The sequence below is a fragment of the Capricornis sumatraensis genome, chromosome 3 (genome assembly GCF_032405125.1).
Source record: "Capricornis sumatraensis isolate serow.1 chromosome 3, serow.2, whole genome shotgun sequence".
In the NCBI taxonomy this organism is placed as follows: domain Eukaryota; kingdom Metazoa; phylum Chordata; class Mammalia; order Artiodactyla; family Bovidae; genus Capricornis; species Capricornis sumatraensis.
In genome coordinates, this window is record NC_091071.1 from 58504747 (window position 1) to 58532203 (window position 27457).

Here is a 27457-nt window from a genome sequence, read left to right on the forward strand (position 1 = left end):
CAATTTCTTAAGGAATCTCCACACTGTTCTCCATAGTGGCTGTACTAGTTTGCATTCCCACCAACAGTGTAGGAGGGTTCCCTTTTCTCCACACCCTCTCCAGCATTTATTGCTTGCAGATTTTTGGATCGCAGCCATTCTGACTGGTGTGAAGTGGTACCTCATTGTGGTTTTGATTTGCATTTCTCTGATAATGAGTGATGTTGAGCATCTTTTCATGTGTTTGTTAGCCATCCGTATGTCTTCTTTGGAGAAATGTCTATTTAGTTCTTTGGCCCATTTTTTGATTGGGTCGTTTATTTTTCTGGAATTGAGCTGCATAAGTTGCTTGTATATTTTTGAGATTAGTTGTTTGTCAGTTGCTTCATTTGCTATTATTTTCTCCCATTCAGAAGGCTGTCTTTTCACCTTGCTTATAGTTTCCTTTGTTGTGCAGAAGCTTTTAAGTTTAATTAGATCCCATTTGTTTATTTTTGCTTTTATTTCCAGAATTCTGGGAGGTGGATCATAGAGGATCCTGCTGTGATTTATGTCTGAGAGTGTTTTGCCTATGTTCTCCTCTAGGAGTTTTATAGTTTCTGGTCTTACATTTAGATCTTTAATCCATTTTGAGTTTATTTTTGTGTGCGGTGTTAGAAAGTGATCTAGTTTCATTCTTTTACAAGTGGTTGACCAGTTTTCCCAGCACCACTTGTTAAAGAGATTGTCTTTACTCCATTGTATATTCTTGCCTCCTTTGTCAAAGATAAGGTGTCCATATGTGTGTGGATTTATCTCTGGGCTTTCTATTTTGTTCCATTGATCTCTATGTCTGTCTTTGTGCCAGTACCATACTGTTTTGATGACTGTGGCTTTGTAGTAGAGCCTGATTTTGTTTTTAATCTCCATGGCTAGGTTAGGTAAACGCCTCTGATTTTTGTCACTAATCACTTTTTTGATTTTCAAGTGTACTGACTCATGCAATTATTTTAGAAAAATATTTGAGTGATATGGTTTTTGAATTTGGTGCTTCTGAATGTCATCATTTATCTTTGTCATTATAGTTTGCTGGATGTTGAATTGTAAGTTTAAAATTGGATCCACAGTTTATGCTGTATTATATTTTGACATCAAAAGATACTGAAAAATCATTCTATAAATTCTGTCAACATTCCAATGAAGTATTCAATTCAGTTCAGTTCAGTTGCTCAGTCGTGTCTGACTCTTTGCAACCCCATGAATCGCAGCACACCAGGCCTCCCTGTCTATCACCAACTCCCGGAGTTTACGCGAACTCATGTCCATTGAGTTTGTGATGCCATCCAACCATCTCATCCTCTGTTGTCCCCTTCTCCTCCTGCCCCCAATTCCTGCCAGCATCAGGGTCTTTTCCAGTGAGTCAACTCTTCACATGAGGTGGCCAAAGTATTAATTATTAGGTAATAAGAATAAAGGAACTTCTTATTATAATAGAGATAATTTATGTGAATATAGAGTTAAAGTAAGAGATGAAGCACCTGAAATAAGAGACATATTAGATCAATTTTTGTCTTATATTCAGGACTATTTTCTAAATTCCTTTCAGCACTAACATTGAATGTTTTATTTTTGCAAGCATATTTTAATTTCTTAGAGTCCATTCTTGTCTTATTTCTTTTTCTCAAATCAAACTTTTTTGATTTAGTTTAATTTTACAAATGCAACATTTCAAAATTTTCTCAACATATTAATTGGAAAAAAGTTATATGCTCTTCTCTATGTTCTGCTCTGTTCTCTTCAATGTGATTTATTTATTTTTCATATCATTAGTATAACTTGCAGACAATAGTTACAAATTAGAAAATAAAACTGTTTTGAATTCTGTATATTGACAGAAATAGCTTTTGATGATGCTTAAGGCTGCAGATTATTTTGGCCAAGTATTTAAATAATAAGCTGTTTTATGTAGCTTATTCAAAATTTTATTTTATGAAAATTTAAGGCAATAATTAAGCATTTTTCTGTTTTAAGTATGTAATCAATGTAGTGTGAGTTCTTAAACATCAATTCAATATATGATAGAAGTGACATACTGAAAGCAAAAGGCAAGTGAATTTTAATGAGGAGATAGCATTCACCAACGAATACTTGAGTAGAATAGACCTCACTGTTTACATTTCAATATTATTGATGAGCTGGCCAATGAGGGCTTGAAATTTCAAGGCATGATTTGAAAATCACTTGTAGCCTCAAGGACTTTATCTTGGCTCACAAAATAATAGTGGTGGAGTACTTGCTTTTTGTGGATATTTTCACTGTGATTCATCTTTGAGAGCCAAATTCAGATGTTTGTTGATTATCTCATTACAACAAAATCAGGTAGGAGATTATTATGTGAATGTAGCTACAATTATAAAGTAAGGCACAGTGAAGGTAAAATCAGTGCTTTCAGATCAAAGACTAAGTTACTTCTGACAAGGCTGATAACTGCTCATAAAAGTGAGGCTGTGATTGTCTAAAGCTGTCTGCTAGCGAAAGACATTAAATTCAGGTCAAGTTTAGGAAATAGCTATTCAGAGAGAGGAAAACTGAGGTTTCACTTGATTTAACCTTTTTCCCCCCCTAGAAACCGTTTATTCCGTTGACATTATTTGTATCCCGTGTTTAAGAGTCTGGGGGAGAACAGCTAAGTGGTTGTTCCTACCCCTTCAGTAATCAGAGTGGCTGGGCCGCACAGAGTTGTTGCTGGCACTGAGGCTCGTCTGCAGTGGGGAGCTGCTGGGTGGGCACAGAGGACACCAACGCCTTCAGACGCGTCTGTGACGTCGGATGCAGGAGCAGTGAGGCGGGGTGCTGAAAGTCTCCACCGGTCACAGCCTTTCCAGACTGGCCTGCTCTTCCTTTCCGTCTCTTCGGGATCTCTGTGGAGGTGGGGGCCGGCTGACCTCTCAGGATTGTTGACAAATGTTCCTTCCGCGCACGTGCAGAACTTTCTGGGCCGGAGTCTGTCTCGTCAGACCCCCCAAGCGGGTTCCCCATTGCTCTCTGGAGGTGCTGGCCATGTCCACATGGTGCAGAGGAGAGTCTGTATCATCCAGGGCGAGATAGGCGAGTTCACTTAAGAACCTCAGAGGCTGGTGGTCAGCCCTGGGGTTGGTAGCCGCCTGAAGCCGTGGCTGTGGAAAGGCGGCCAGTAATAGGAGTGGCCTCGGTGGCAGCAGCAAACTCCAGCACAGCTTGCTGGCCAGTATCCCTGGAAGATATGATTCTGGCATCACTCCATTTTAACAGTGGAGCTGTTTGAGGAAGCATCTCCTGTTCTCCTCAGATTTCTGAGGTAGGTGCCCTCACTTTTTATTTTGTATATGATTGTTCCATTTGGAAATCAAGGTTGCTGCCACCTCAGTAGGTTCCCGAGGACATTCTCTTTGAGATAATTTGAGGACATTCTCTTTCTTCATTTGAGGTATGTCAGGGGCTCAGGACATGGTGAAAATTACCCTTTGATTTACCACAGGAACTCAGACAAGATATGTGGACCGTTCTCTGAGTAGCATTGAAAAACCATCTCTTCTAACTTGTTAATCAGAGGGAAATTCAAAGATCCTTTTTTTTTTCCTACAGCTGACCCTTGAACAACACACGTTTGAACCTGTGTGGGTGTGCTTATACATGGATTTTTTTTCGACAGTCAATTCTGTAGTGCTACACTGTTGTAGCCCCACATTCCAGGAAACAAACTCACTCAGGACAATGCAGATAGTGGAGTGCACTTTATTACACCAGCGGGCCCGAGGCAGAGTCTCCTCTTAGCCAAAGACCCACACTAGTTTTTGTGAAAACCTTATATACCCTAAGTGTATGCTCACAAACCCACCTCTCCAAATTCCATGACAATCAAAGCTAACCTGTGATTCATATGCCTTAAGCCTAGGTAGTTAACAGTGGGCAATTATCAATGGGCCTGGGGTCATACCCCAAAAAGCATAATAAGATGCATGATTCTATTTGGTTAAACAGATAATTAGGGTATTCTTTCAGGGATGGAGAGTCCTGGGGCTCTTCCTTCTGGGGGCCTGGTTTTCCAGTTGGTTGTGTTGCTTCCATAGATACTGGGCATATAGCTCAAAGTCCACAGTCTGGCCCAAGATGGAGTCCTGCTTTCAAGATAGAGCCTGTTCTGTTTCCTCCTTCAACACAATCTGCTGATGGGGAACTGTGGATACTGAAGAATAGTGAATACAGATGTGGGGAACAATGCTTATGGCGGGCTGATTGCAATTTAGATGCAGATTTTCCACTGAGGGCTGGGTTGGCGCCCCTAGCCCCTGAGTTGTTCAACGGTCTACTGTTCATAGGAGAAGGAAATGGCAACCCACTCCAGTATTCTTGTCTGGAGAATACCTGGTAGGCTACAGAGAAGCCTGGTAGGCTACAGTCCATGGGGTCGCAAAGAAGTGACTCAGCACGCACATACTACTGTTCATATTACAACTTTAACTACGAGTTGCGGTCAGTGATTCTTCGACATAGTAGCTTTATAGTGGAAGGTTTCTTTGACAGTAAAATCACAGTGCTTATTTTAAAGGATTGGATTAAATCTGAGGACTGTCTTTATTTCTCAATAGTTTTCTCAACTATTAAATGGAAATATTACCTACCTCATAGACTTTGGAAGACCTCATAAGAATTTGAAAAAGTAATATTATTAGGTACTGGGAACAGTGTCTGACACATTAAGTACTCAATAAATATTAAGATATTGTTACTTATCTACTGCCTGTGAATATCTCTACCTTAAACCTTAGGATAACAGACAAGCTTTCTTGCAGGGAGGAATAAAACTACGTTTGTTCTCTGAACAAACAAAAAGAGGTATTGCTTTTAAGCATATTTTTCTTAGCAGCTTGCATATAGCAATAGCTGTTTTGAAGCACATACTCAAGGTCTGTGCTTGTTTCAAAGAAAGCTCACCATGTGTTGGGAGTTTGGCAGATGACTCAGTTCTGATCATTTTATGTCCACTTTCTCTCATTTTTCTTCTGAAATGCAGGAGCAGCGCGGCATCGTTTTCTCTCTTCTCCATCTTCTCTTCCCCCTCTACGCCCCCTACCCGTCTTTCCCTTCAACACGTGCACACAAGCATACATGTTAGTTTTCTCTTATTTATTTTTTTTAACCCCCAAGGGACTCATGGAACAGTCTGTGTGCAGCTGCTGTGTTTTCCACTTGTTAAATTGGCAGTTACCTACTGCGTAGAGTTGCTAGGAGAAGGTGAATAAGCATGATTGGAGCATCATCGGTGTACACATTTTTTTCAATAACAACCTGTGGAGCTCTGTGGTCTGCCTTCTGTGTGGCTCTTATGTTATTTTCCTCATTGTTGTCACTAATATTTGTTGAATTTATCATTAGAGCCTTGAATATTTTTAACTCTTTAAATTCCAGATCAACTGAGAGACAAAAACCTTGGCATTTAAACCAGCCACTTTTTTCTCAGGGTGGTGCTGCGGATACTGGTTCCTACCATCTGTTTTCTTATTACATCCAGCCTTCCTTCCATTGGTAGAGAGGAATTCAGCTTCTTCTGGTGCGCTAAAAGTCATTCATGTTTCTGTTTTGAATAATAGATCTCAGAAACTGTAGGAATTCTAATGTGCTTCAGTGCATGGAACAGTAACAGATGAGCTGCTTTGGGGAGAGCTGGAGCGCTCAGTCGGTCAGTAGTACAGTAGCAGGCTCACATGTGCCGATTGTTTCTGTGAGGTCAGAGGATCTGTTTATACTGCTGTCTGCTTGAAGGGGGGTGGGGGGTGGGTGATGTGGTGAACAGTGGATATGCCTGTCAAAGTCAGTAGCAATTCTGGCAGAAGCTGCCGTCAGCTTAGTAAATCTGCAATGTTTTGATAGATAAGAGATGCTACTGTATAACTGTTTAAGATTTGTAGTGGACTGAGGAATGCTTGTTCTAGCTGCTGAAACTGACTGTAAATGTATTGCCTTAGGAGTATCATCATGGGGTCTACTGCTACAGAAACTGAAGAAGTGGAAAACACTACTTTTAAGTATCTCATAGGAGAACAGACTGAAAAAATGTGGCAACGCCTGAAAGGAATGTGAGTAAGCTCTTTGCTTGGTTCTGTGTTTTCATCCACCTCTCTGATAAAAAATTTTTTTTGAGTATTAACATGTTGAATTATTGGCACTTTCTGATTGTGCATTAGTGGTTTCTTTAGAAAGATTTTCTTTTAAAAATGTGTCAGTCTCAGCTAACAACTTGCGTGAAGGGTGAATAGTTTTTTGTGCAGGTATATTTTATGTAAAGTAAGGTAACTCCCTGAGAATTCACTTCATTGTTAGACTGCATGGCTTCTTTTATACATTCTGTATGTGTTACTTAGATACGCGGCTTAGATATGCAGAAAAGTAATTAGAAAAGCTGCTTGCCAGGGTACTTGCGGAAATAAAATTTCTCTAAGATAAAAAGAGAGATTGGTATTAGCACTTATTTCTTTGTGGTTAGATTTTGAAGAAAAAGGACAGGATTAATATGATAATAGATCATTATATTCCATTGTGCTTATTCATTATGACTTAATTAATAATACATTTTAAGGAGAAAAAGTTTATGTTGTAAAATTACTAGCAGCACACCAAACTTGCTTGAGAGTTTTAGCTTAAATCAACCAACTCACTTCTGAGAGTACAGAATAGCTCATAGTATAAAATAGACCTTTGTAAGATGGGTCAAGAAGTGTGCTTATGTCTGCATGAAATGTAAGTACCAGAGTCAAAGTTTAATTGCAGTGCTATTTACCTTGCTTTTTAAACAGCATCTAGTTTTTTTTCTCAATGTATGTAAATTATTTCTGCTTAGTGTTCCAGCTCACTATGTTTATATGCTTTATTTTCATTATGTCATAATGGTAAAATCAGATTTAATATTTGGATAAAAATAGGAAATATGAATATTTACAGGCCATTGCAATTCCTTATCATATTTGCAAACTTCAGATGAAAATATATTTGCTTTTCTATAATAATAGCTGAAGGAATCCTATACTATGAGATACAGAGGTTTTTCAGGATTATTTCTAATGTTATATATATATATATATATATTATTGTATAAAATGCAACATTTGAGTAAATTTAATGTTGCTGTCTTGATATATATGATTTTTTAAAAGAAAAATTATATCAAACTATGTTAGGTAGAAATTCTACTTTCCTCTATTTGAATGTATTTAATGATGTTTATATATTAGTGCTCACTGTATATTTTCTTACACTTGAAGTAATACATTGTGTTACAGTGCACTGGTATAAGAGCACACTAATAATGGAAACACGTTTAACAGAGAATCACTTTTAAAAAGGAAGCCATCTTTACATCATTTGAATGAATTAGAGAAATATGTTTCCAAGACTCACTGAAGATTTAGAAATCACAGGTTTTTTTTTTATTTTGTAGAGGTGATTCTCTAGTGAAACAAATAATCCTAAAAAGCAAACAACAGCTTACAAAATTAATCAGCATAGATGAAAATTAGACATTGGCATTGGCAGTCATCAGATGATTTGCATGCTAACCTAATGAGTGGTTGAACATCTGTACTGGAAAAATTATATTTCATATTTCAACCTAGTCTAGATTTTCTTCCCTTTAGCAGGATAGGATGGTTTTGGTTTTTAGTTTGTTCTATTTTTCTGCAGTTATTTGAATGCATGAAGATGTATGGTAGTGAGTTTATGCATATGTCTTTAAAAAATTTAAAAAGTGAATGTGTGTCTACCTAACATTTTACGGCAAAGTTATCCGACTTTCACTTTAACACCTGATCTCAAAGATCAACTTCTCTTTTTTGTTTTCAAAGAAGGTGATAGAGTCATTTAGCAGTAGAGCTTCATGACTTGATATTCAACATGGATGTTGGATATTATTATATATGTACCTATATAAATTTTGAGTTGTGTCTATGTGGGGCCACTGAATGACCATATAGAACACTGAATGACCAAATTACTTACCAGTTTTTTTAAAACAAAATTATTGCTAACCTGATGGAAATAACCGAACGCTTTTGCATACCAAAGCAACAAAGAATTTCATTTTGATACTATTTTAACTTGTAGTTTGACTTAAGGCATTTTCAGTATTCCAGGCTTAGAACTGTCAAAACAAAAAGCTCTGCATCTAAAATCTGCATGACTAATGACAACCAAATTGTTTAATTATGGTCTTTTGTGTAGTCTGCATTCAAAGGCATGATGTGAGGGACTCCCTATTCCATTTCTGAGATTGTCTTGCCTATTTAAAATGTTATATTGACTCAAACAGAATTTTAGCTTATTGAAATGTCTAGTATTAGAATTCCAGTTTTAAGTATTGGCAGTTAAAATTATGTTACTCAGGAATGCTATCAAATAATTTTACAATAATTTTCTTAGTTTGGCAAAAAAAGACTCAATCCTTTGGATGTTTGTTTGGAAAGTAATTAAAAATTTTTTTTTTCCACTGCAAAATGCAAACTTTACAAATGCGTTGATTTTCTTCAACAGTATACTTTATTCTTAAGTGGGTTTACAATAAGTACATTTCTGAGGTTAAACAAAAGTAGAGACAAAGGTTGAAGCAAAATAAGGTAATTCCAGTATACCTTAAAAATGGAAAATAAGAATCACTACAGGTAGATATTTACAGAACGTATTTTATAAGTGTTTTTAGATAACATTATATTTTAGAACACTTTTTTTTTCAGTCCATAGAAGTAAGTTTTATGTTTTGTAGCACATGTGAAAATGTTGGTAAACTGAATTAAAATATCAATTCTTCTCTATCATTTTGTTGATTTCTTTTGTTGAACTTTTAAATCTCCTCATACAATATTAATTGAAACAGCAAATTCAGTGATATGCTAGGAAATCTCTTATTCCTTTGTGGGAACAAAGGTGAAACAGTTTTCCTTTCCCATTTCTGATGTAGACTTGTATGCTTTGTTCTATTAATTTTCTTTTTATAGTTGTGGCTCTTTTCGTCAGCTTTCTTCAATCCATCTTCTACTACTAATTTGTCACTCAGTATGACAATTTAGGTTCTACGCAATGACTCACCATCTCTGATGGTAGGAATGTTAGCAAATGACTATGGCATCATGTTCTTCATAAACTACCTTTAAAAGAATCATATACTTGTCCATTAATTACCAGATGTTTAGCATTTGGAAAACACTTCCTAATTCTTTTGCCACCTTTACATGTGATGAAATTTCTGGTTCAGAAGTTTCCTGTGACCCTGGGACCTATATTACTTCTCACACACTGAGAATAGGTTTCTAACAGTTGTCTTTGCAAAGTTGTTAAAGTTTTTTATTTCCTATGCAGAAAATTGAAGATTTTATATATTTTTTAATTTATAGATAGTAGTTTTTTCAATTTAAAAATAATCTTTTTGTGTGTCATGATAAAATTGCCGATAAATCCCAGTCTCTATTCTCATGTGGGTGAGTATGTGACTCTTTTGATGGCTTAGCCAGGCAAATCAGTTAAGAAAATCAGTTCCTTAGTCATAAAACTAATTTGAAGAAAACCATCTCTTGAAACTTATATTGGTGTGTAGGTAAAATATTAGTATAAATCTCCTTGCATAACATTATGTTGTACATAACATTATGTTATAGTTTCTCTAATGGGCATCATTAAGGTGAAATACCTTAGAGATCAAGAAATTGAACTCTGGAAACAGTCAGATATTTTCTAATGCTATCCGTCATTTAACTGAGTGACTGTGGAAAGATTCTTAGCTTTTTGAACATCACTTATTTGTAAAATTGTTGTTTATTTAATCATTCATTCAGTCATTTAATAAAGACCTACTGATTGTGTTGTGTGTCAGGCACAGGCACTTACATTCTTGATGAGGAAACAAATGACAAAAAAGTAAATTACAGAGAAGTAAGCTAAAATGGAGTAAGAAATGACCTGAAGAAAATGCACCAGGTCATGTGATCAAGAGTTACTTGGAGAAGATATTTTGGTTAGTCAGGTGTGACTTCTCTTAGAAAGTGATCCTTCAGCAAGAAAGACAAAAATTGGTATCTATCCCATTAGATATTGGGACAAGAGAGAGGCTAATGAATGACACATATAATCTCTGCCTAAGTTCAGAATTAAGTGAGGGACAGATATAGGAGTCCATAGACAGAGATAGAAATGACAGTGAAAGTGAAAGTATGAAAGTGTTAGTTGCTTAGTTTTGTCTGACTCTGTGCCACCACATGGACTGTAGCCCACCAGGCTCTTGTGTCCATGAGATTCTCCAGGCAAGAATACTGGAGTGGGTTGCCATTCCCTTCTCCAGGGGATCTTCCTACCCAGGAATTGAACCCAGGTTTCATGCATTATAAGCAGATCATTTACTGTATGAGCTACCAGGAAAACCCTAGAAATGACAGCTTTATTGAAAAACTAAACTTCTAATGGAGGGTAGGGTTTTTGGTTTGCAGCAAAAGAAGCCAAAATGCTTCTGATTTCAACTTACTCCCCTAAACTGTAGACTTTTCCAAAAGAAACAAAACAACTACTCCTAAATTTACCTTATGATCTTTAACATATGAGATATGCTTTCTTCAGTTCAGTTCAGTTCAGTTTAATTCAGTTCAGTCGCTCAGTATGTCACAGCACGCCAGGCCTCCCTGTCCATCACAATCTCCTGAATTCACTCAGACTCGCGTCCATTGAGTAGGTGATGCCATCCAGCCATATATCCTCTGTTGTCCCCTTCTCCTCCTGCCCGCAATCCTTCCCAGCATTAAAGTCTTTTCCAATGAGTCAACTCTTCGCATGAGGTGGCCAAAGTACTGGAGTGTCAGCTTTAGCATCATTCTTTCCAAAGAAATCCCAGGGCTGATCTCCTTCAGAATGGACTGGTTGAATCTCCTTGCAGTCCAAGGGACTCTCAAGAGTCTTCTCCAACACCACAGTTCAAAAGCATCAATTCTTCAACGCTCAACTTTCTTCACAGTCCAACTCTCACATCCATACATGACCACAGGAAAAACCATAGCCTTGACTAGACGGACCTTAGTTGGCAAAGTAATGTCTCTGCTTTTCAATATGCTATCTAGGTTGGTCATAACTTTTCTTCCAAGGAGTAATCGTCTTTTAATTTTCATGGCTGCAGTCACCATCTGCAGTGATTTTGGAGCTCCCCAAAATAAAGTTTGACACTGTTTCCACTGTTTCTCCATCTGTTTCCCATGAAGTGATGGGACCAGATGCCATGATCTTCGTTTTCTGAATGTTGAGCTTTAAGCCAACTTTTTCACTCTCCTCTTGCACTTTCATCAAGAAGCCTTTGAGTTCCTCTTCACTTTCTGCCAAAAGGGTGGTGTGTTCTGCATATCTGAGGTTATTGATATTTTCCCAGCAATCTTGATTCCAGTTTGTGTTTCTTCCAGTCCAGCGTTTCTCATGATGTACTCTGCATAGAAGTTAAATAAGCAGGGTGACAATATACAGCCTTGACGTATTCCTTTTCCTCTTTGAACCAGTCTGTTGTTCCATGTCCAGTTCTAACTGTTGCTTCCTGACCTGCATATAGGTTTCTAAAGAGGCAGGTCAGGTGGTCTGGTATTCCCATCTCTTTCAGAATTTTCCACAGTTTATTGTGATCCACACAGTCAAAGGCTTTGGCATAGTCAATGAAGCAGAAATAGATGTTTTTCTGGAACTCTCTTGGGTTTTCCATGATCCAGCAGATGTTGGCCATTTGATCTCTGGTTCCTCTGCCTTTTCTAAAACCAGCTTGAACATCTGGAAGTTCACGGGTCACATATTGCTGAAGTCTAGCTTGGAGAATTTTGATCATTACTTTACTAGCATGTGAGATGAGTGCAATTGTGCGGTAGTTTGAGCATTCTTTGGCATTGCCTTTCTTTGGGATTGATATGAAAACTGAGCTTTTCCAGTCCTGTGGCCACTGCTGAGTTTTCCAAATTTGCTGGCATATTGAGTGCAGCACTTCCACAGCATCATCTTTCAGGCTTTGAAACAGCTCAACTGGAATTCTATCACCTCCTCTAGCTTTGTTTGTAGTGTTGCTTTCTAAGGCCCACTTGACTTCACATTCCAAGATGTCTGGTTCTAGATGAGTGATCACACCATCATGATTATCTGAGTCGTGAAGATCCTTTTTGTACAGTTCTTCCATGTATTCTTGCCATCTCTTAATATCTTCTGCTTCTGTTAGGTCCATACAATTTCTGTCCTTTGTTGAGCCCATCTTTGCATGAAATGTTCCCTTGATATCTCTAATTTTCTTGAAGAGATCTCTAGTCTTTCCCATTCTTTTCTTTTCCTCTATTTCTTTGCATTGATCACTGAAGAAGGCTTTCTTATCTCTTCTTGCTATTCTTTGGAACTCTGCATTCAGATGCTTATATCTTTCCTTTTCTTCTTGGCTTTTCGCTTCTCTTGTTTTCACAGCTATTTGTAAGCCTTCCCCAGACAGCCATTTTACTTTTTTGCATTTCTTTTCCATGGGAATGGTCTTGATCCCTGTCTCCTGTACAATGTCACGAACCTCATTCCATAGTTCATCAGGCACTCTATCTATCAGATCTAGTCCCTTAAATCTATTTCTCACTTCCACTGTATAATCATAAGGGATTTGATCTAGGTCATACCTGAAAGGTCTAGCAGTTTTCCCTGCTTTCTTCAATTTAAGTCTGTTGGCAATAAGGAGCTCATGATCTGAGCCACAGTAAGCTCCTGGTCTTTTTTTTGTTGACTGTATAGAGCTTCTCCATCTTTTGCTGCAGAGAGTATAATCAATCTGATTTCGGTGTTGACCATCTGGTGATGTCCATGTGTAGAGTCTTCTCTTGTGTTGTTGGAAGAGGGTGTTTGCTATGACCAGTGCATTATCTTGGCAAAACTCTATTAGTCTTTGCCCTGTTTCATTCTGTATTCCAAGGCCAAATTTGCCTGTTACCCCAGGTGTTTCTTGACTTCCTACTTTTGCATTCCAGTCCCCTATAATGAAAAGGACGTCTTTTTTGGATGTTAGTTCTAAAAGGTCTTGTAGGTCTTCATAGAACCTTTCAACTTCAGCTTCTTCAGCATTACTGTTTGCGGCATAGACTTGGATTACTGTGATATTGAATGGTTTGCCTTGGAAACGAACAGAGATCATTCTGTCGTTTTTGAGATTGCATCCAAGTACTGCATTTCGGACTCTGCTGTTGACCATGATGGCTACTCCATTTCTTCTGAGGGATTCCTGCCCGCAGTAGTAGATATAATGGTCATCTGAGTTAAATTCACCCATTCCAGTCCGTTTTAGTTCGCTGATTCCTAGAATGTCAACGTTCACTCTTGCCATCTCCTGTTTGACCACTTCCAATTTGCCTTGATTCATAGACCTGACATTCCAGGTTCCTATGCAATATTGCTCTTTACAGCATCGAACCTTGCTTCTATCACTAGTCACATCCACAGCTGGGTATTGTTTTTGCTTTGGCTCCATCCCTTCATTCTTTCTGGATTTATTTCTCCACTGACCTCCAGTAGCATATTGGGCACCTACTGACCTGGGGAGTTCCTCTTTCAGTATCCTATCATTTTGCCTTTTCATACTATTCATGAGGTTCTCAAGGCAAGAATACTGAAGTGGTTTGCCATTCCCTTCTCCAGTGGACCACACTCTGTCAGACCTCTCTACCATGACACGCCCGTCTTGGGTTGCCCCGCAGGCGTGGCTTAGTTTCATTGAGTTAGACATAACTGTGGCCCTAGTTTGATTAGACTGAGTAGATTTCTGTGAGTATGGTTTTAGTGTGTCTGCCCTCTGATGCCCTCTTGCAACACCTACCATTTTACTTGGGTTTCTCTTAATTTGGGCGTGTTATGCTTTCTGACAAGTAGAATATCCCTTCCATACCTCCTGAAAAGGACAGTTTAATATACCTGAGTCTAATTCCTTCTGCACACTTCACCAACCAAATGTTGCTTCTCTTCCTTTGTGAAAGAGTGTGAAAAGCAGCAAAGAGAGGTCTGGAAGGCTTTTCCAATAAAAGGTCTTTCCACCTAGAGGGAAGTGTTAGGATCTGGGAATCTAGATGTTGCCAGAATCAAGATAGTGAGAATTATAAATAATGCATAACTGAAAATGGGACTAATATCCTTATCAATTTTATAGTTGTTGGGAAGATTAAATGCATTAATGCTTATAAACTGCTTAGAACAGTGTCTAGAATTCAAGAAACCCTAAGTGTATCAACATTAGTACTAATGATATATGCGGAAGCAGAATACTATTTTTTAAGGTAATTTTCTTATCAGAATCAGTAGATAGAGCAGGATTGTCAAGATGAGAAAAGAAAGCTTTCTTTTAGCTCAGTGGAATGGTCTCACCGAGAGCATCAGGTTTGTCTTTACCAGAACAATTGCACTGAAGGATTTACATTTCTCTGGGGCAAGAGCCTGTTATGTCAGAATGAAATGCTGAGGAAGAGAAGCAAACTGGTCTTGAGAGTTTCACTGATAGACAGTTGCCTTGATGGAGTCATTGTCTTTTGTTCAGCATTTTGTAGTGGTCTTAGAATAGATTTTAGGTCTCCATAATCAGGTATGACCTAGGGCTAATCGGGTTTCTTGAGTCACTCAGGCTTGAAAACCACTCATTAGGTTTTTTCTTATCCCTGTCTAGGTCTGATTCTTAAGAGAGTTTATTTGCAAGTAATTGTTGTCCTGTCCCATGGTCATTCCTTTTGTCAATTCATCTTAGAATATACCAAATTACCATTATGTTATTAGATTTTGTCCTTTATTCTAACATATTTCAGTCAGCTAATCAAATTTAAATATTTGAGCAAGTCTGATTCCCATCTGAAAGGACTGTGCTATAAGCCATTTGGATTTGAAAGGAACTGTTCATTAACATTATTAAACGGATGAGAGTGCTAAAGACTTATGAGAATCCTGGTATTCCTCATACCTGATCTCAGAAATAACTATTTATTGTTAAGAAAGGTTATAAAAATGTTAAGTTATAAGAGGCATATTTGTGAGACATTTTGACCCTTGGTTTCTCCTTTAAACTACAATTTCTTGAAGTTGTTCACAGAGATTATATATTTTTTATAATTTGTAAAATATTTAAAAACAAATTTTTATTAAATAGACCCCAAAATGCTCAAAGCAAATAGTTTCTTGTGGGTAAACATTTCATATTTATAGCTATTCAAGGAAAGTTCATAATGAGTCATGAAAAAGTAGTAAAATCTCTAAGTGCCATTGTCTACAGGGCAGCAAAACAGAAGTCCGCCTTAATTAAACTCTACATAATCATGGAGCATTAGAAGATTCTTAGAATTTTGTGTATGAATCAGGTCCTTGATAAATTAGGAGAAAATCACAATAGGCTCCTTATTAGAAAAGTAATGGTATGATGGCTTTAATTCATTTAAAATTGGGCTTTCTAAGACTTGGTTAAAAATAAACTTCATTTGGAGCAAGCCAAGAAAAAACTACTTAAAAATCACCTTATAAGTGAATCATAGTAATAATCACACTTTATAATTCTTTTGTGCTTTATTCCTTCTAAAATATTTTTCTTTTGATCTATATAGTTCAGATTTACACAGTTCAAATTGTCCTGTTTTTCTGATGAGAAAACTGAGCCTCAAAGACATTGAATAGCCTGACTAATGTTACTCTATTAGTAGGAAGTGAACAAGATACCTAGGCCCATACCTATTTCATTTAATACTGACTTAGATAATTTCATTTAACATTTGAGACTCACTATAAAACCTGACATTTAAGGAGTTAAAAACTGCTCTCTTATTTTGATTTTTCCACAAACCTGCCATCTGTTTGCCTAATTCTGAATACTCAAAGATGAATACTAAGGGGAGTTATCACTTGGCATATGCTTTAGATGTTGGAAACTCCCCAGTTCTATTTCTCTCCTTTTCTAGGGTATGTACCACCATTATCCATTTAATTAAATTATTTAAACAATGATCCTAGCTAGAATTTAAAAAGGAATTTGACCTTTCCTAAACTCTATTGCCCTTTTCAAGCTTGGACTCTTACAAAACTATTCTAATTTATTTGGCTTTTAGTAAGCCAAACAACAGAGAAAGATAACCGTGCACAGTAGAAACATCAGGCTGTCTGTCTCAGAAGATTTTTATTTACCAATGATAATAAAGCCAGGAGTTCTAATGATTAACACTAAATGTTTTATTTTTGCTATGCTTTCTCTTCTTTCCATATTATAAAGGATTTTAAGCACGTGATACTGTTCTTTTTTAGAGTGAGCATTTCTCCTTTTGTTTATTTTTAAAAAATCACCTAAGTGGAGTTTATTCTTCTTTATTGCCCATAGATAAAGGCACATAAGTATTTTCCTCATTGTTTCTTAGAGTGTATTTGGAAATGGTTACTAGATGGGTTAAGGAGCTCTTTTGAACTCTAAGAATTCTTAAAATCTTTGGTACCTCCTGGTGGTTCCAGTATGCAAAAGTATCTTTATTTGTGTGACCCTCTTAATATTTCATCCCCTAGCACATCTCTGCTTTAATATCTCAAGTTTTCCAAAGAGCTCTCTATTTTCCAGGAATTCTTTCATGCTGTTATTTATTATTACAATATGGTCTAGTTTGTCCATTACTTCCTGCATCCACTCTAGGATTATCCCTCCCGTACTGACTCTGAGCTTGTGTATTGGCTGACTTGCTTTGGCCAATGGGGTGTTAGCAAATGAGATACAAACAAAGGCTTGGGAAGGGCTTATGTTTTGGGGTTTATCCTGTCATGTTGCTCTTTGGAACTCTCATAGTAGTGCTGGAAGAAGCCTGCTTAAGCCTATCAGAGAATGAGCATGTGGCACAGATATAAGCCATTTCCAGCTGAGGCTCCTCTAGACAGACCATCAACCATCAGATGTGTGAGTGAGATCTTCCCGGATTATCCAGCTTCCTCAAAATCATGACAAAATAGTAAATGTTCATTGTTTTTGGCTACTAAGTTGCAAGATGGTTTGTTATACACATACATAGACCAACCCCCCCCCCCCCCCCCCCCCCACGGCATCAACTAATATATAACTAAAATCAAACTCTTAGCCTCTAAATTTTTTATATACTTCTCTGGCTTCTAGTTTTTTCCTGCTGACTCTCTTCTCTTTCATCATCTCCTATCATTCATTTCTTTTACTCAATCAAAAATTGGGAAATATTTCAGAGATTATAAAAATGAAAGTGGAAGTCCCTATTTTCAGAAAGTCAGTTCAATAAAATTCTCTTCCATGTTATTTTCACCAGTAACAACATTCATGATACTCACACACATAGTATTTCTTCCAATACATAATCACTCAGTAGCCTGTGCATTCAAGTTGTATTGCTCTTAGATTTCTTTGAACAAATATAATTTTCCACCAAATAGAAGAGAAACATAGAATATGGCAAAGAAACTGAATAGTTTCATAAGAGAAGATGGTTCATATCCCGTTACCCTGGCAACAGGCACTGGGAACGCCAGGGCTCCCCACACATCCTGTTGCCCTGACAACAGGTCAGGCAGGGCATGGGAAGGCCCAGTTCCCACTCTTCTAGTCCTTTTCCTTGCAACCACAAAGAAAAAGGAGAAAGTGATTTTGCATTTTGTTCTTCCCTACCAGAATATTTCTTCTATTATCTGAACCATTCCATTATAAGATTATCTTTCCAGATGTAAAAGAGGGTAAGAAAATAGTGACCTATATTTTTATATTCATAATCTCTGAAACATTTGCTAATTTTTGACTGAGCTAAAAATGATAGGAAAAAAAGCAGAGGGAGGGAATAAAGCAGTAGAGGTAGTAAATTGTGGAAACCAGATCAGTAGTGCACGAATAATACAGCAGCCAAGAGCTGATTTGGAGTCTCTGTCACTTACCTACATTGGTTAGGCTTAGCTAATTTTTAAGGAGTTCACCTGTGAAAGTCAAATCTGTGAAATGGTTGCTTATTTGGTTCCTGTATTTTGTGAACAGGCAGTGCATAGCCAAACACCATAAAATGACATTCTGTTATAAGTTTTTTTGCCCAGTTAATTTTCAGTTCCGTACAACTTTTCCCCTTTTTTAATTCTTATTCAAGTTTTATTATCTTTCATCACTTATCTTTTCTTACAATACAGAGTTGATAAGAAAGCAGGCTGATTGAATTCTTATTTTCCTTTCCTCTCTCTTTGTTACTTAAGCAATTGGTTTGATTATGTAAAAGAAATACACTTTATTTTGGGGGCTGGAAGTTATTTTGTCTTGATAATTTTTAGTTTTGCATAAACTAGTTGTCTGTTTAAAACTGTCAAAAACATTTGTTGTTGTTGTTTAATTGCTAAGTCATGTTTGACTCTTTTCTGACTCCATGGACTGCCAGGTTCCTCTGTCCATGAGATTTCCCAGACAAGAATATTGGAGTGGGTTGCCATTTCCTGCTCTAGTGGATCTTCCCAACAAGGGGTTGAACCTGTGTCTCTTGCACAGGCAGGTGGATTTTTTACCACTGAGCTACCAGGGAAGCCCATGACAAATAACATCAGTTATGCTATTACTACTGCCGCTGCTGCTAAGTCACTTCAGTCGTGTCCGACTCTGTGTGACAGCACCCCACCAGGCTCCCCCATCCCTGGGATTCTCAAGGCAAGAACACTGGAGTGGGTTGCCATTTCCTCCTCCATTGCATGAAAGTAAAAAGTGAAAGTGAAGTCACTCAGTCTTGTCTGACTCTTAGCCACCCCATGGACTGCAGCCCACCAGGCTCCTCTGTCCATGGGATTTTCCAGGCAAGAGTACTAGTCTCCACCAATTTTCCCATGAATTAAAATCTTAGTTGATTCCTTTAATTTTAAAAGTAGAATAAAAAATACCTAGAATTTCTAGGTAGAGTAGCAAGCTTAAAATTCTATAAAACAGAAATCTTGGACTTCTGTAAACCAGAGTCTTACTGTTGAAGAGAAGAGAAGCTAAATCTTTCACTCAAAAAATAGGGAAAGGGATTTGTGGAGAAAAGACTATATTTAAATGGAGTGAAAAGGAACTATAGGCTGTAAAGAGGAGGTATCTTTGGGAGACTGTAGCTAAGTTAAAGCTGAATTTCTGAAAGACCAGGTAAGAAAATTGAAGCCCAATCAGAGTATCACTAAAATCCATGAAAAAACATCCAAGACTATGTGAGACTAGATAAGATGACCCATCTAGGTACTCTAATTGTACTTCATTCATTATTACTGGGGGTTTACCTTGTGGCTCAGAAGGATTTTTCTGCCTTCCTGGTAACCCTTCCAACTTCCCAAGAGGTAACAAAAGGGGAGAGGTAGTGTCCATTTGCCATGTGTTTCGTATTGTATTCTCGGTACATTAGAATAGTACATTACATAAAGTAAGAACTTAGAAAACTGTTTCACAATAACAAAAACCAATAATTAGGCAATGTGTAACAACAACTTCAGCTAGTAAAGCTGTATTGTTTCAGTTCAGTTCAGTTCAGTCGCTCAGTCGCGTCCGACTCTGCAACCCTGCAGCACGCCAGGCCTCCCTGTCCATCACCAACTCCCAGAGTCCATCCAAACCTATGTCCACTGAGTCAGTGATGCCATCGCACCATCTCATCCTCCGTCATCCCCTTTTCCTCCTGCCCTCAATCTTTCCCAGCATCAGGGTCTTTTCAAATGAGTCAGCTGTTCACATCAAGTGGCCAAAGTATTGGAGTTGCAGCTTCAAAATCAGTCCTACCAATGAACATGTATGGATGTGAGAGTTGGACTGTAAAGAAAGCTGAGCGCGGAAGAATTGATGCTTTTGAACTGTGGTGTTGGAGAAGACTCTTGAGAGTCCCTTGGACTGCAAGGAGATCCAACCAGTCCATCCTAAAGGAGATCAGTCCTGGGTTTTCATTGGTAGGACTGTATTGTTTAGCAGCAACATTAATTCAGGCTGGAAGGTCAAGAAGGTTTGATGGATTGGAAGAGATTATTGTGGATGAGATTACATGACAACCAAAACCAAAACCAAAAGATAAGCCTTATAATACAGTACTTAGAGTCTCAGAGGGTGGTCACATTGTGGCTGTTCAGTCTCTCAGTCATATCCGACTCTTTGCGACCTCATGACTGCAGCAGGCCAGGCTTCCCTGTCCTTCACTCTCTCCTGGAATTTGCTCACACTAAAGTCCCTTCAGTCTGTGAAGCCCTCCAACAATCTCGTCCTCTGTTGTCCCTTCTCCTCCTGATTTCAATCTTTCCCAGCATCAGGGTCTTTTCTGATATGTTGGCTCTTTCCAACAGGTGACCAAAGTATTGGAGCTTCAACTTCAGCTTCAATTCTTCCAATAAATATTCAGCATTGATTTCCTATAGGATTACTGGTTTGATCTTCTTGCAGTCTAAGGAACTTTCAAGAGTCTTCTCCAACACCACAGTTAAAAACGTCAATTCTTTGATGCTCAGTCTTCTTTATGGTCCACCTCTCACATCTGTAGATGACTACTGGAAAAACTAGCTTTCACTATATGGATCTTTGTTGGCAACGTAATATCTTTGCTTTTTAACATGCTGTCTAGGTTAATCATAGCTTTTCTTCCAAGGAGCAAGAGTTTTAATTTCATGGCTACAGTCACCATATGCAGTGATTTTGGAGCCCAAGAAAATAAAGTCTCTCACTGTTTCCATTGTTTCCCCATCTATTTGCCATGAAGTGATGGGACTAGATGCCATGATTTTTTTTTTTTAATGTTGAGTTTTAAGCCAACTTTTTCACTCTCCTCTTTCGCTTTCATCAAGACGCTCTTTAGTTAATCTTTGCTTTCTGCCATAAGGGTGGTGTCATCTGCATATCTGAGTTTATTGGTATTTCTCCTTACAATCTTGATTATAGCTTGTGCTTCATCCAGCCTGGTTTTTCGCATGATGTACTCTGCATATAAGTTAAATAAGCAGGGTGACAATATACAGCCTTGATGTACTCCTTTCCCAATTTGGAACCAGTCCATTATTCCATATCCAGTTCTAATTGTTGCCTCTTGACCTGCATACAGGTTTCTCAGGAGTCAAGTCAGGTAGTCTGGTATTCTCATCTCTTTAAGAATTTCCAACAGCTTGTTTTGATCCATGCAGTCAAAAAGGCTTTAATGTAGTCAATGAAGCAGAAGTAGATTTTCTTCTGATATTTCCTTGTTTTTTCTATGATCCAACAATTGTTGGCAATTTGCTCTCGGCTTCCTCTGCTTTTTCTAAATCCAGCTTGAACATCTGGAAATTCTCGGTTCATGTACTCTTTCAGCCTAGCTTGAAGAATTTTGAGCATTACTTTGCTAGCGTGTGAAATGGGTGCCATTGTGCAGTAATTTGAACATTCTTTGGCATTGTCTTTCTTTGGAATTGGAATGAAAACTGACTTTTTCCAGTCATGTGGCCATTGCTGAATTTTCCAAATTTGCTGCATATTGAGTGCAGCACTTTAACCACTTCATCTTTTAGGATCTGAAATAGCCGACTGGAATTCCATTGCCTCCACTTGCTTTGTTCATAGTGATGCTTCCTAAGGCCCCCTTGACTTTGCACTCCAGGATGTCTGGCTCTAGGTGAGTGATTACACCATTGTGGATATCTGCATCCTTAGGGCCTTTTTGTATAGTTCTTCTGTGTATTCTTGCCACCTCTTTTTCATATCTTCTGCTTCTGTTAGGTCCATACTGTTTCTGTCCTTTATTGTGCCCATCTTTGCATGCAGTGTTCCCTTGATATCTCCAATTTTCTTGAAGAGGTCTCTAGTCTTTCCCATTCTGTTGTTTCCCTCTGTTTCTTTGTACTGATCACTTAGGAAGGCTTTCTTATCTCCCCTTACTATTCTTTGAAACTCTTCATTCAGCTGGATATATCCTTCCTTTTCTCCTTTGCCTTTCATTTTTCTTCTTTTCTCAACTATTTGTAAGGCCTCCTCAGACAACTATTTTGCCTCTTTGCACTTCTTTTTCTTGGGGATGATTTTGATCAGCTCCTACCGTTCAATGTTGTGATCCTCTATCCATAGTTCTTCAGGCACTCTATCAGTTCTAATGACTTGAATCTATTGTCACTTCCACTGTATAATCATAAGGGATTTGATTTAGGTCACTCCTGAATGGCCTAGTGGTTTTCCCTACTTTCTTCATTTTAGATCTGAATTTGGCAATAAGGAGTTCATGATCTGAGCCACTATTAGCTCTCAGTCTTGTTTTTGCTGTCTGTATAGTGCTTCTCCATCTTCCGCTGCAAATAATATAATCAATCTGATTTCAGTATTGACCATCTGGGTGATATCAATGTGTAGAATCGTCTCTTGTGTTGTTGGAAGAGAGTGTTTTCCATGACTAGTATGTTTTCTTGGTAAAATTCTGCTAGACTCTGCCCTGCTTCATTTTGTACTCCAAGACCAAATTAGCTTGTTACTCCAGTTATCTCTTGACTTCCTGCTTTTTCATTCAAGTCCTCTATGATGAAAAGGACATCTATTTTTGGTGTTAGTTCTAAAAGATCTTGTAGGTCTTCATAGAACTGTTCAACTTCAGCTTCTTCTACATTAGTGGTTGGGGTATAGACTTGGATTAAATGATTTGCCTTGGAAACAATCAGGGATCATTTTGTCATTTTTGAGATTGCACCCAAGTACTGAATTTTGGACTCTTTTGTTGACTATGAGGGTTACTCCATTTCTACTAAGGGATTCTTGCCCACGATACTAGATATAATGGTCATCTGAATTAAATTCGCCCATTCCAGTCCATTTTAGTTCACTGATTTCTAAATGTTGTTGTTCACTCTTGCTGTGGTAATTAGACCACTTCCGTATTACCTTGATTAATGGACCTAACATTCCAGGTTCCTATGCAATATTGTTCTTTACAGCTTCAGACTTTACTTTCACCACCTGACCCAGCCACAACTGGGCATTGTTTCCACCTTGGCTCAGGCTCTTCTTTCCTTCTTGAGCTATTTCTCTGGTCTTCTCCAGTAGCATATTGGGCACCTGCTGACCTCGGGAGTTCATCTTTCAGTGTCATATCTTTTTGCCTTTCCGTACTGTTCATGGGATTCTCAAGGCAAGAATGCTGAAGTGGTTTGCCATTCCCTCTCCAGTGGACCACATTTTCTCAGAACTCTCCACCGTGACCCATCCATCTTGGGTGGCCCTACACAGCATGGCTCATAGTTTCATTGAGTTAGGCAAGGCTGTAGTCCATATGGTCCAGTTTGGTTAGTTTTCCATGATTGTGGTTTTTATACTGTCGTCCCTCTGATGGATGAGTATAAGATGCTTGTGCAAGCTTCCTGATGGGGGGCACTGACTGTGGGGGAAACTGGGTCCTGTGTCTTGCTATGGTGGGTGGTGATGCTCAGTAAATGTTTAATCCATTTTTCTGCTGATGGGTGGGGCTGTGTTCACTCCTTGTAATTTGGCCTGAGGCCACACTATGGTGTTGTTTCCCTGGACTGTTGGAGTCAGTGCTCCTGACCCAGCAGCAGGCCACTGTAGACCCATGCTTCCTCTTGTGCCCTTCAAGAGTCTGTTTCCCCAGTCCTATGGGAGTTCTGTAACCAATTCCCACTGGCCTTCAAAGTCAAATTTCTGCTAAGACGGTGGAATAGAAGGACATGTGCTCATCTTCTGCAAGGACACCAAAATTGCAGCTAGCTGCAGAACAGCCATAAACAGGTTATTAAAGCTGATAGGAGAGGCAAAATTTTGTTTGGACTCAAACTTCATACCCACCAGAAATGTGGGGAGGGCATAAACAAAAGCTTGTGCACCTTGGGACTCAGGGAAAGGAGTACTGACCCCCATAAGAGACTGAGCCAGATCTACCTTTGAGTATTTGCACATCTCCTGCAGAGGCAGGTTAGCAGTGGTCTGCCCCAGGGACAGGGGCTCTGGCTGCAGCAGACCTGGGAGGCGCAGCATGTGGCATAGTCCTCTTGGAGGAGGTTGCCATCAGCCCCACCATAAAGCCGACCTACAGACTGTAGATGACCCACAAACTGAAGAAATACCAAAGAAGTTCTCACATTGTTGCAAAAGTCCTAGGGCCCACAATATATTTTCCAACCCAGGGATCCAGCAAAGGGACTGAGATCCCCCAGGGAATTTGACTTTGAGGGCCAGTGAGATGGTCATGAGGGATAAAATAATGCAGTTAAAGTGCCCATAACCTGTGTCTGACACAAAATAAGCAGCTGCAATTGTAAATCACCTCTGTGGCACAACTGTGTGTGAGACAGTGTGTTTGGTTTTGCCCATTCCTTTGCCAAATATAGACTGAGATAAAAGTTGACCCTAAGAACTGTATGATGGGTAGAGGCAGAGCAGATTAAACATTGAGTGAGCTTCCCACCCCAAAATTCTGATTTCCTAAGTTCTATACAACTCATATCCTTGGAAAACTCAAATTTCTGTTCATTATGTAGTTGAGCTGTTGGGATTGTACTGAGAATATCTTTCAGTGATTAGTGAATATTCTGAGTTGATATGGCCCCGTAGCCCAGAGAATTCTTGGCGAGTGAAGACTACTGTGTATCCCATGAGAGTTAGTTTCCTGCCAGAATTTCCAAACTAATGAGTCAGACAAAAGGTGATAAGCTAACCAAATTTGGAGGAGATCAGCTTAAATACTTTATATTGGCTTCTGGGCTGTAGCTGTTTGTCTGCTACTGAGTTGGAGAAGACAAACTAATCCTCTTTGCACAGTTCCTCAAAGAGAGACTTTGCAAAAGGAGTCTTAAAATGTCACAATTTGACTGTACAATTTTAACAGTGCTTGAGGTTTATTTTTACCAGACATTCAAGTCCAAGGTGTGTGACAAGGCTTCAACTAAAGTCATAATTTTCAAGCTGTCATTTAATATTTGTGTTCTCTGACTTCATGCTGTCATGTGAATCATATTTCAATTCAGGATAAATATTTGCAAAATGTGTATCAAAAGATGCCTCTGAGAGCAAACCCTTCTACCATTAATGGAGTCATGAATTAAAGAAAGATCTATACTTACTGAGTGAGAATGTTCCAAAATGAAATTCACAACCAAAATAGTAGTATACAGATTAAAGAATTAAACTATAACCGGAATTAGTCCCCAAATGACTTTATTATATATACTTTCCCTCTCTTTTACCTAAGGCATGATAACATTTTTGATTTGTTACCAAAATGGTTTTAATTTTCTAAATAAAAAAATGATTAAATAAAATGCTAACAATTATTTTGTTTACCATTATTCTAATAGTTCTTTAATTTGTATCTATAATAAATTAGCATAACATCACATTCTCTTATTAGATAAGTTGGTCGATCCATTGATAGTTTCAGCACATGGAAAATAAGAAATAACTTGGAATTACTTTAGAGCACTTTGGAATTAGAAACAGCTTGCTAAGAAATCTTAGTTCACTAGAAAGAGGGAATGTTTAAGTTTAGAAACAGAGAATTAAGAAAAAACTCTCCTTGATAAACCCAAATTGCTTTGTTAAGTATATGTCTTATGGATATCAAAGTAATACTAATTTACACAGTGTGAGTCAAACTATGGTGATCTTAGTCACTGATTAGAACTGTCTTAAGAACGAGAGTAAGAAATAAAGTTGTAGCAGAAGTTCATCAGGGCTATACTGACATTTGTAAAGATATTGAGGTACTTTGTAAAGTAGAAAGAGTATTATTCAATTTGCCTAATTCAGATGACTTGTTAATAAAATTTAATCATTTGTTCATTCAATGACTATTCATCATTGGGCACACAGAGAGCTCCAGCATCATTCTAGGCACCAGGGATACAATGATAAACCATACAGTCATGATTTGTACCTCCATGGAATTAATTATATTTTGATGCTGAGGATGGATGATAGACAAGCAAACAAAAAACATGCAATGTAATTTTAATAAAAGCAAATAGAATAAAATGGCAGCGTATCTGGGAGGGTCAAATGTGGCTATTTCGGTAGAGTGCTCATGGAAGGGCTTCCATGACACTGACTTGTGAAGAGGGCCCTTGGTAAAGTGAGGAGTGAGCTATGCCAAGACCTGAAGACCTAGAGAGAGGGAACTGAGGGCATAGCCCCTGTGACTGGGTACATGTGGCATGCTGAGGAAAAACAAGACCAAGAGGATCTTGGATCACAGTGTGAGGAAAAGAGAGGGAGAATTGTGTGTGGAGAGAAAGGGAGAAGCCAGATCATCTAAAACCCAACACGTCATGATAATAAACTAGGATTTTATTCTGAGCCTGGTAGAGAGACTTTGGAGCTTTGAAGCAGTGGAGTGGAGTGTTTGACTTAGGTTTTAAGAAGACTTCTCTGGTCATTTTGTGGAAAATAACACTGAAGAGGGAGAAGGCAGGGAAGAACAAGATTAGAAATAGGATATGTTAAGAGGTTATGGCAGTTGTTCAGCTGGTAGCTTTGGTAACACTGGTACTTACAGAATTGGTAAGAAATATTCAGATTTAGGACATGTTTAAGTTTCTAGCTGGTAGGACTCACGGCTATCTGGATTGGGAATGTAAGGTTTGAAAAGAATGAGATATAATGCCTTTTTTTTGTATGTGTACATGTGCATGTGATCCTGATCAACTGGGTCTGTGGTCCCTTGTCTGAAATCCTTGGACTGAAATGTGACTTGAATTTATAACTTTTCAGATTTTAAAATGGTAATAAGATGCCTATTCCAAAAATTACTGAATATTCCCAGTGGAATCCAGGGTACCTGCCAATGAATACTTCTGCAACAAAAGATGTAAATATTCACTTAATAAAGACAAAAATCATCTGCAATCAGTTCAGATTTTGCTGCCACATAAGTTCAGGTCAGATCAGATTTTACTGCCAAATAAAAATGGCTGGTTTTAGGAATTTTCATAGCTATGGATAAGGGATTATTATTAACCTGTTACATTTCCCCAAATGAGGAAGTTGGTGGTGAAGACAAAAAGTTCTTTCGAAACCATAAATTTTCAGATGCCTAGCAGACATTCAAGTAGCCTTGCAAATAAATAGACAGCTGGAAAAATTAGAGGTCAGGGATGAAGATATAAATTTGGGAGTCATCAATATATGGATATAAAGTCATGGAGCTAAATGAGATCATCTGCGGAGTTAAAATTGGTGTAAGTGAGAAGAGAATCAAAGGTTGGGCCCTCAGCCACCCCAATAATTAAAGGTTGGGAAAGGAGACAGTAAGAAAGACACTGAGGAGTTGCTATTGTGCCGTGGCACCTTGGAAGCCAAGAGAAGACTTTCAAGAAAGTCAGTGTTTTGTCAAACATTGCTGAGGGCCCATGCAGCATGAACTGCACCTTGACTACTGGCTTTTGTGTTGTAGAGGTCTTTGGCTACTTTGGCAAAACCCTCTCAGTGACGTGAATGGACAAAATTCTAATAGGACTGGGTAGAAGGGAAGACGAGGTAAAGAAGTGG

At 38.3% G+C, this 27457-nt stretch overlaps 1 protein-coding gene across 1 annotated transcript in view; it reads left to right on the top strand.

Moving 5' to 3' along the window:
* Positions 1 to 5973: 5973 nt before the first annotated feature.
* PDE1A (phosphodiesterase 1A) overlaps positions 5974 to 27457 on the top strand; it is a 381016-nt gene continuing 359532 nt past the window's right edge. The window contains exon 1 of the mRNA XM_068967526.1: positions 5974 to 6074. Within this exon, the coding sequence (XP_068823627.1) occupies positions 5974 to 6074 (101 nt within the window). The remainder of the gene's footprint in view (positions 6075 to 27457) is intronic.